General features: G+C 42.1%; 1 protein-coding gene across 1 annotated transcript; it reads left to right on the top strand.

Moving 5' to 3' along the window:
* Window positions 1–1,657: 1,657 nt before the first annotated feature.
* LOC120881675 (melanoma-associated antigen B10-like) lies at window positions 1,658–6,214 on the top strand. Its single transcript, XM_040265343.1, has 2 exons — window positions 1,658–2,558; window positions 6,105–6,214. Exons 1-2 carry the CDS (start codon window positions 1,658–1,660, stop codon window positions 6,212–6,214), a joined length of 1,011 nt encoding a protein of 336 aa, XP_040121277.1.
* The last annotated feature ends 4,192 nt before the right edge of the window (window positions 6,215–10,406 follow it).

The following is a 10,406-nucleotide window of genomic DNA, read 5'->3' on the forward strand; positions in this document are numbered from 1 at the left end:
TCCTAGCGACCCCAGGGACTGCAGCCTACCAGGCTCCTCCATCCATGGGATCTTCCAGGCAAGAGTGCTGGAGTGCGGTGCCATTGCCTTCTCCATCCTGTAAGGCAGCTGAGGACATTAAGTGAGAATAGACAGGTGGGGTGGGGTCTCACGTAGCCCCGCTCATTAGTCTGCTCAGGGATACGCCACATATGCGTGGCCGGAAGTCACGCCCCTAACTTCCCCCTCTGGAAGTGAGACTGGTGAGGGCACCGTCTGACGATAGAGGTCACAAATCAAGAGAGACAAAGTTCCAGTTCTGCGAAGAGTCCAGGTAAAGATTCTGGATGGGGACTGTGGGGCCACCCGCCCAGAGAGGAAGGGCCCCTCCACGAAGCCCTGCCCCTGCCCCCCAGCCCAGAGAGCTCTGGAATAACTGTCCGAATGAGGCACCCACTCATTTGTTCCGGGGGTGGGTATGGGGAGGGTGGTCTCAGGGAAAAGAGGACGTTGCTCTAGGGCGGAGTCCTAGGCCTGCAAGGGGTGTAGGTGAGGACTTGTGAGTAAGACCTGAGGGTATCACCCCTCTCAGAAAAGAGAAACGGCCACACCCTGGCTGTAGGCATTGGAAAGCCCTAAGGAGATAGATAGAAGCTGTGCCGCTGAGGTCCTCTTTGGGAGCCTCAGGCCTGTAGAGACCTGTCCATAGGTCAGCAGAGGGAAGATTCCCGGGCTCTGTAGGTGTCCCGGTGAGGCTCTTCATTGAGAAATTGTGGGACCACTTATCCAAAAATGGCCAGGATCCATGAGAGCCCCGTCCCTGCTCTCAGAATACCTTTTAGACTGAGGTGCCCTTTGACTTTCACTCCTGGTAATATAGGGAGGTGAGACATGTCCCAAGGGAGCCTGGCCTCAGGAAAACAGAGGGGAAGTGACCTAGGGCCTTCTAGAGATCAAGGTGAGGGCCCTCTGAGAACTGAGGGAACTACCCACCCCAGAATAGACAGCATCCTCCCCTGCATCCCCACCCCAGTTGTTAGACCTGGGCAGCTCTCAATAAATCTATTACACTCAGGCATCCTCAGACTTCCTACTCGGGGTTCTCAGGGAAGTAACTACCCTACTCCGAGGATGGGGGCGGGTGGCCCTAGTTCAGGAGGAGGAAATGTTCCAATCAATGCATTGACTCAAGGTGAAGACCCTTAATGAAGGCTGAGCAGATAACACAGCTTTGAACACAAGGGACCCCACATGCCTCAACCTTGCCCTGCTTTCAGTCTGAGAGGGCCAGCTGCATCCTGAGGAATTTTTCCATTCCTCCTTCAGGTTATTATGGAACAGGTGGTGTAGGACAGAAGTCCTGTGAGGCCCCCTAGAGCACTGTCCTTGGGGAAGACCTGTGGAGGTAGCCTCCATGAGAGCTGTGATGGCAAAGTTTACCAGCTGAGACCAGTCATACCCTCCCCCTCTCCCTTAAACTGTGGGCCCTCTTAACCCACTCTCTTGGTGACACTCCTGTCAGCTGCCACCTATGACTGATAATAAGGAGAGTCCATGCTTCCCACATGAGCAATACTTTTAGGCACACAGGGAGACCCAGGGCTTGGCAGGTGCACGGGTAACACAGGCTGAGAATGAGGCTTCCTCTTCCTCCTCCTCTTCTCTGATACCCCGCCCCATGAAGGACATTTCTATTTCTGGGACACCCAGTTCTTCCCAGTGTTCTCAGAGTGCCTCCTTCTCCTCCACTGTCACCACAGGCACCTCGTTAAGCAGATCAACAGAGGGTTCCAGCAGCCAGGAAGAGATGGAAAAATCAGAGGGGGGTTCCACTAGCCAAGAAGAGATGGAACAATCGAGCACTTTGCAGTCCTTGCCAGACCTTGAGAACTTGAACATAGACCTTCTAGATGAAAAGGTGGAACTGCTAATCAGTTTCCTGCTGCAAAAATATCAAATGAGAGAGCCGGTCACAAAGGCAGACATGATTGGTAATGTTGTCAAAGAGTACAAGGATGACTTCCTTGAGATTCTCAGGAGTGCCTCTGAGCGCATGGAGCTGGTCTTTGGCCTTGATGTGAAGGAAGTAGATCCCATCAGCCATAGCTATACCCTTGCTAACAAGCTGGATCTCACCTACAACGGAATGCTGAGTGATCAACAGGGCATGCCCAAGACTGGCCTCCTGATAATTATCTTGGGAGTGATCTTCATGAAGGGGAACTGCACCACTGAGGAGGAAGTCTGGAAAGTGCTGAATATGATGGATATATATTCTGGGAGGAAGCATTTCATCTTTGGGGAACCGAGAAGTCTCATCACCAGTGATTTGGTGAAGGAAAGGTATCTGGAGTACCAGCAGGTGCCCACTAGTGATCCCCCTCGCTATGAATTCCTGTGGGGTCCTAGAGCCCATGCTGAAGTCAGCAAGATGAAATTGCTGGAGTTTTTGGCTAAGATCCATGGGACCAACCCCAAGAGCTTCCCATCTCAGTATGAGGAGGCTTTGAGAGATGAAGAAGAGCGAGCCCGAGCCAGAATTGAAGCTGCAGCCGGCACAAGTGCCATGGCCAGTGCAAGTTCTGGTTTCTCCTACCCTTACTGAAGACTGAGGCAGACTCTGCACTTTGTTCTTAAAAAGGGATGTCAATGTTTGAAAACAGTGGAAGGCTGGAGTGGGATTAGGGGAAAAAGTATATAACATCTGTGTATTCTTATATTTCACTGTGTTGGAAATTTACCTCTTTTTGGCATCTTTCAATTTTTTTTTCTTTTAACAAAAGGATTTATGAGCATAAGAATGTAAGTTTATGAATGACATTGTTTACACATCTATTACTGTTCCTCAGATTTAAGAGTAAGAGATTTGTTATTTTGTAATAAATGGAAACCAGGAATTTCCTTGGCAATTTCTGAGAATGCAGCAGTAAGATAGTTGGAGTCAATAAATAGCAATAAAAAGTAAAAAATGGTCAATTCCTGGCTTGTTTTTCTCTGTTAATGTGTTCTACAAAAAAATTAAATACATATATTTGGATTTGCTTAGCTCATTCAAGATGTAGAAGGAACATTAACTCCAAACATTAATTGGGCAGCTACTCTTCAGAAGGCACCACACTACTCCTGAGGACATTAGGATAAGTAAGACCCAATCCCCATCCATAGTATTTTAGCATATAAGAGCAGCAGTTACATAAAGATGATGGTGGCTATTCTCTAAGACCTAAAGGACAAGGAAAAATGAGTGAGAAGATGGAGGATCCATATGACAGAAGTCAAGTTTAAATGCCCTGAGACGAGGCATACTGGGGCCTTGAGAAACCATAAGTCCCTCAGTGGAAGGTTCAGTGAAGCTGAGTGGTGGGCAAGGTGAGGCATGGAAGTGGTGAGCAGGAGCCAGACTCTCCAGTGTATCTGAGTCTGAAGCTAATAACCTGAAACTTATTGCACTGAACATAGTATTATGGTAAGCCAAAGAAATCTGTACTTTGGGCAGGAATGGAACTTGCCCTGTGCTCATGTAGCAGTGCACCTGGACACAGTACACAAGCTAGTTGTTTTATGTACACTGTCGTCAAGGAGTTTCTGAGAAACAGAGTGATGTTCCCTTAAAGTGCCACCAGCTATTGGGATGGCACTGTTTTTGCTGCTTTTAGAGAGCCAGAACTGACTCCATTCAAAGGACATTTTAATGAGATTATCTTGAGTGTAATTTATAAACCTCTATGTGACATCTTTTTGCCTTTTCATACTGTTTATGGGGTTCAAGACTCCGATGCTGGAAATGATTGAAGGCAGGAGGAGAAGGGGACAACAGAGGATGAAATGGTTGGATGGCATCACCGACTCAATGGACATGAGTTTGAACAAACTCCAGGAGGTAGTGAAGGACAGGGAAGCCTGGCATGCTGCAGTCCATGGGGTCTCAGAGTTGGACATGACTGAGCAAGTGAACAACAGAAATGTGAGATCTAGATTTTTGGGTCGCTCAGTCGTGCCTGACTCTTTTCGACCCCATGGACTGTAGCCTACCAGGCTCCTCAGTCCATGGGATTTTCCAGGCAAGAGTTCTGGAGTGGGTTGCCATTTCCTTCTCCAGGGGATCTTCCCAACCCAGGGATCGAACTCGGGTTTCCCGCACTGTAGGCAGACGCTTTACCATCTGAGCTACCAGGGAAGATTTTTGGTAGGGGCAAAGTAAATGAAAATAAGAGTGGTTTGGGTAGAAGGGCAGCTGAGTGGGAATGGAAGGAGTGCTCCTCTATACAACTTCTAGGGGCTTTGAGGTGCATTCAGTTTAACAAAACTCCAAAACAGAAATAATATATGCTCTAAAGGGGAAAACTGATTTAGGTTTTCTTGCTAATAACCGTTTTTAACTGACTTGGTATACCATGTCCTAGAGTATTGCATTTTCCCTAACATCTTCTCAATAAATAAATCCCAATAAAGAGGGTGTTAGGCTCTGAGGTCAAGATAATAGTAATAACTGCCAATCATTAAAGACCCAATGTACTAAAGACAGTGCATTAGTTGTTTTACATTTAGCACATGGATTTCAACAGCCCTACAACACAGGGCTTATCAGTCCCATTTCACAGATGAAGAAACTAAGGCTCACAGAGCTTGGCAGTATACCTAAGTTCGTATGGCAGAGTTGTATGTGGTAGAATTGGGACAAGACCCCTGATTGGAGAGTGTCTGTTGCCCACCTGAGGCCCACTCCTCCCAGCTGTAGACCTTTTGTTTCTTAATTGCTCTGGACACTGAGTCCTGCTCCCAGTGGAATAGACAGCCCAGAATCATCTGCCCTCATCCTGATGGAATATTCCAACTCCCTGTAGTCATCTCTTGATGGATCCTCATCATGGGATCCCTCTGAGAGCAACAGCCCTTACTCTGTAGAGTTCACATTGGACAGTGAATTTTAGAAATGTGATCGTCTTCCATCGGCATCTTTATCACACTCGAGGCATTTTCCAAATACGCTGGATAGTAGAATATGACTAGGCACAGAACCTACTGGTTTCCACCATGTAACTCTGAAGTTAGAAAGGGGTTTTTCAAATCAGCCTTAACTCAGATGGTAAAGAATCTGCCTGCAATGCAGGAGACACAAATTTAATCCCTGGCTCATGAAGATTCCCTGGAGAAGGAAATGACTACCCACTCCAGTATTCTTACCTGGGGAATTCCATAGATAGAGGAGCCTGGCAAGCTATAGTCCATGGGATCACAAAGAGTTGGACACGACTGAGCAACAAATACTTGATATCTGAATTAGGAGTTTACTAGTGTCTTCTTTGAAACTGGACATATGTATTTATATGTGAGAATACTTATGTGGTCAAAAATCAAATCCTCTTCCACAAATGGTAGATAAGGAAACACCATGGAAATCACTGTATAAGCAAACATCTAGAGAAGCTAAATTCCTACAAATTCTGCAGTACTTGTAGAAGGTGGAAAATGGTTCCTTGGCAGTCATGCTAGCTTTGATTTTAAAAGAAAGAAAAATAATTCACCATCTTTCCACTGCCTTTTATCTCTGGACACTCCCCAGAAGAAAATGCTAGTTTTCAGGTTGTCTAATGGCACCTGTACATTTTCATTTCACAGATGAAAATGTTCCATTATTTTCAGTCAGGTAACATGTAGGAGGGGCTCCCAAGTTAAGATATTGAACATGCACCAAAAAGAAAGAAGAAAATGCTCAGGCTACTGAGATGATAGAGGTTCTTTCAAAGAGCAGTGTAGAGAGGTACTACTGAGTGAAGAAGGGTGAACCTTTCCTACTGATATTTTTCAGGCCCCTTTTGAAAATGAAATGGCATCCTGTATTAGAAAGCACCTATCACATCTTAGGCTCTTGAAAAAGCTGGTTAATTGCAAGGTGAATTTGTACTTCTCAGAAACTTCAAGAAACAAAGAGGGTTGCTGTCATAACAAATTATATAATAGTTGCTCTGTATTGAACACAGATTGTCTAACAGTTTGTGGGAGAGACTGCAAATGTTCACCCATATCCTGGCTTCCTCTACTTCCTAGATTCCTGGAAATACTACACTGCCAAGTACATGCATAGCTAGAAAGGATTGTGTGAGTAGCCCTTGCCACTGAAATAGAAGCTAAAGTAATGACATTTGTCAGTTCCAGGCTAAGACACACGAGAACCAGTTTGACACTTGATTGCTTTTTCGTCTGTTTGGCAGCAAACATGGAGAACCTGTCTTGAGATGGACATACAAGAGCTGGAAGCCTGGAACTCTACTTCAACTGACAGCAGGGAGTCTCTGCCAACCTCATCCACTTTATGTGCAGTAAATGCTTCTTGTTTTAAGCCTTTCATGTTTCAGATTAAGAGAGTTTTATCTCACTGAATCACAGCTACTAGTTCTGCTGTTGTCTGTTAGTCGCTCAGTCATGTCTGACCCTTTTCAACCCTATGGACTGTAGCCCACCAGGCTCCTCTCTCCATGAGATTTTTCAGGCAGGAATACTAGAGTGGGTAGTCATTCCCTTCTCCAGAGGATCTTCCTGACCCTGGGATCGAACCTGGGTCTCCTGCATTGCAGATAGATTGTTTACATTCTGAACCACCAGGGTAGCACAGTTCTGTTGTCAGACTTATTTAAATATTCCAGTTACTAAGGTAACAGTACAAAGAGCTTTCTTGCAAAGAAAAAAAATTCTAACAAGACAAATAAATCACAATTCCACTCTTTAGAATATTTCTCAAAAATTCAGCCATTCTCAGAGTTAACCACTATGAACAATCTGATGTGCTAAAGTTGATTCTAGGTTTTTTCACATATAAATGTATTTAATAAACATACATTGTGTTTGTTTAATACATAGGTAGTGATGTATATATTCTTCTCCCTCTTGCCTCTGTCAATTAATAAATGATCAACTAATAAAATGAAGGACCCTTCCATAGCAGGACATATGTATCTACTTCACTTTTGTAACTTCTACCTAGACTTGCCATGAATGTGCCGTAACTTAACCATTCTTCCACTGATAGACATGTAGTTGCTTCCCACTTTATGCTATGACCAATAGAACTGAAATAAGCATTTTGGAACATGAATTCTTTGGAAAATATGTACTTTTTAAAAGACATAGCTGTGTGTAACCTATATTCAAGTAGAAAGTGTTATTATTTTCAATTTTATAAATATTGCTAAAATTTCATTCTAAAAATGCCATACCAATTCATGTTTGCACCAATTATCTATGTGAATGCATTCTCACAGACATTATGTTTTGCCATTTGTCATAGAGTTATTTTAATTTATATATCCCTGTTTCCTAATTAGGTTAAGCAGAAACTTAGCATAGCCCGGCCAAAGTCCCTATGTATTCAATCAAGCACTTAATGTAGGTGTTACAGTGACACCACTGATGATAGCTAAACTTATGGTTTCAATTGTTTGTGTCAGCTTGGCTGGGCCATGGTGTTCAGATACATGGTCAAAATTTATTCTGAATGTTTCTAGGAGTATATGCTTTAGAGTAACATGTAAATTGATGGATTTTGAGCAAAGCATACTGCCATCTACAATGTGCCTGAATCAGCCTGAAAACAAACAAACAAACAAAAAAAAATGACTTCCCCTGAGCAAGAGGGAAATGTGCCGGCAGACAGTTTTTGGACTGGAACTGAAATATCAGCTCTTTCCTTGGTATCCAGCCTGGTGGTACATCTTGAATATTTTAAACTTCCTACCTTTCATAATCACAAGAACCATTCCTTAAAGTCTCTTTTTCTTCTTTCTATTCCCTTCCCTTCCCCTCTGTTTTCTGTCTCCCTCTGGTCTCTTTTTCTACCTATCTTTCCATCTATCTATAATCTCCCAGTGGTTCTGCTTTTCTGGAGAACTCATCAATTTGAACTTTATAGATGTAATTTAAACCCCTAATTAGTTGACTTTAAGAGAAATTTTCCTGGATAATCTGAGTGGGCCTGATTCAGTCAGTTGAAAGACCATAAAAGCAGGGCTGCAGGGATCCATGACTGATTAAACTTTTGAAATCAATCAGGCTAAACCTACTATATTAACCAACTAAAGAAGAAAAATTACATGATCCTAACAATTGATAATGGAGAAGGCAATGGCACCCCACTCCAGTGCTCTTGCCTGGAAAATCCCATGGACAGAGGAGCTTGGTAGGCTGCAGTCCATGGGGTCACTAAGAGTCAGAAACAACTGAGCAACTTCACTTTCACTTCTCACTTTCATGCATTGGAGAAGGAAATGGCAACCCACTCCAGTATTCTTGCCTGGAGAATCCCAGGGACAGGGGAGCCTGGTGGGCTGCCATCTATGGGGTCCCACAGAGTCGGATATGACTGAAGCGACTTAGCAGCAGCAGCAGCAGCAACAATTGATAAAGGAAAAGCATTTGAAAAAATTCAACACCCATCATGATAAAAACTCAGAAAAAAACAGGATTAGAGTATAACTTCTTTAAGTTGATAGCTTCTACCAAAAAACAAATAAATAAATAATCTATAGCTAACATTATACTGAACAGTGAAAGGCTGCTTTTGCCCTAACACTGAGAACAAGGAAGGGATGTCTGCTCTCAACTTTCTTGTTCAACATAATGCTGGAAATACTACCCAGTGAATAAGGAAAGAAAGGGCGATAAAAGGCTGACAGACCAGAAAGAAGAAATAAAACCATCACTGTTGGCAGATGACATGATTTTCTGCCTACAAAATCCCAGGGAATCTACCAAAAAAAAAAAAAGTAAAATACTTCCTTGGGCCAAGAAGTGTGTTCAGCAAAGTCATAAGACAGAAGGTAAACATATATAAAACAACTGCAATTGTGGATACCACTATTACAAATTTAATGCTATTTACAATCACTTAGAAAATGAGAAAAAAAAACATCAGATACTTAAATGTACCTTTACAAAAACATGTACAGGACTTGAATGGTTATGACTAATGAGACTAAAATTCTGAAAGAAATCAAGGAAGATCTAAATAAATGGAGAGACATACAATACCCAAGAAATAGAAGACTCAATATAGTAAAGATGACAACTCTTCACCAACTGATATACTTATTGTAATTCCTATAAAAATCCAACCAAGTTTATTGTAAAATTTACACAGCAAGATAAAGAAACTAGAGTAGCTAAAACAATTTTGATAAAGAAGAATAACATGGGAGGAATCTGTTAATCAGAATTTAAAACATTATATAGCCACAGTAATCAAGGATGTGTGGTATTGGCAGAGGGATAGACAAACAGATCAACAGAAAGGAATAGAGAACCAAGAAATAAACTGACCTTAGGAAATGCCCAACTTATTTTTCTCAACTGCAAAAGCACTTCAATGTATGAAATATAGCCTTTTCAACAAACAGTGCTGGAGCATTTGGACATTCATAGGCAAAAAAAAAAAAAAGTAACCTTGACTTAAGCCCAACGTTATACACATAAACATAAACACATTTTATAACATAAAATTAACTCAAAATACATCATGGACTTAAATTTGAAACTTAAAATGATACAACATTTAGGGGAAAATAAAAGAAGAAGCATTTCAGGATATAGGGTTAGATTGACAGTGTAGACCTATAAAGCACAATCATAAAAGTAAAAATTCATAAATTGGCTCACACCAAAATTAAAATATTCTGTCCTGTAAAAGGCTCTTTTAAAAAGATGAAAACACAATCTATATACTATAAGAAAATATTTGCAAACCATATTATCTGAAAAGAACTAACATCTTGACTATATAAAAACTCTCCAAACTCAACAAGAGAGAAACAATACAATAAGAAAATGGGCCAAAGGCATTAGCTGACATTTTACTGAAGAGGACAAGCAGATGTCAAGTAAGGTGCCAAGGAGATGAAGATCTGTGAAAAGATGTTCAAAGTCAGTAGCCATCAGAGAAAGGCAAATTCAAACCACAGTGAGATATCACTACACAACTATTGGAATGACTAAAATAGTCACCAAATGCTGGTGAGGATGCAGAGAAACTGGATCACTCGTAGGTTGGTAGTGGGGAAGTAAATGGTATGGCTGCTTTCAAAAAGAATTTGGCAGCTTATTATAAAACTAAATATACTAATACAAATACCATACAGCCTTGCAGTTACACTCTTGAGCATTTATTCCTGGGGAATGGAAATGTATTTTCAAACAAAAATCATGTATAATTATTTATAGGAGATTTAGTCATGATAACCAAAGACTAGAAAAACCCCAGGTGTCCTTCAATGGATGAAAGTTTAAAGCAACTATGGTATATCCTTTCTACTGAACACTACTAAGCGATACATGGGCTTCCCTGGTGGCTCAGACAGTAAAGAATCCGTTTGCAATGCAGGAGACCTGGGTTTGATCCCCGGGTTGGGAAGATCCCCTGGAGGAGGGCATGGCAACCA

This window comes from Oryx dammah, unplaced genomic scaffold (genome assembly GCF_014754425.2).
Source record: "Oryx dammah isolate SB20612 unplaced genomic scaffold, SCBI_Odam_1.1 HiC_scaffold_23, whole genome shotgun sequence".
Lineage (NCBI taxonomy): Eukaryota > Metazoa > Chordata > Mammalia > Artiodactyla > Bovidae > Oryx > Oryx dammah.

Coding starts and splice junctions, on each gene's coding strand:
- LOC120881675 (XM_040265343.1), top strand. CDS start 1,658: ATGAAGGACATTTCTATTTCTGGGACACCCAGTTCTTCCCAGTGTTCT. Junction 2,559..6,104: donor AAGTGCCATGGCCAGTGCAA/GTTCTGGTTTCT, acceptor CCACTGAAATAG/AAGCTAAAGTAATGACATTT.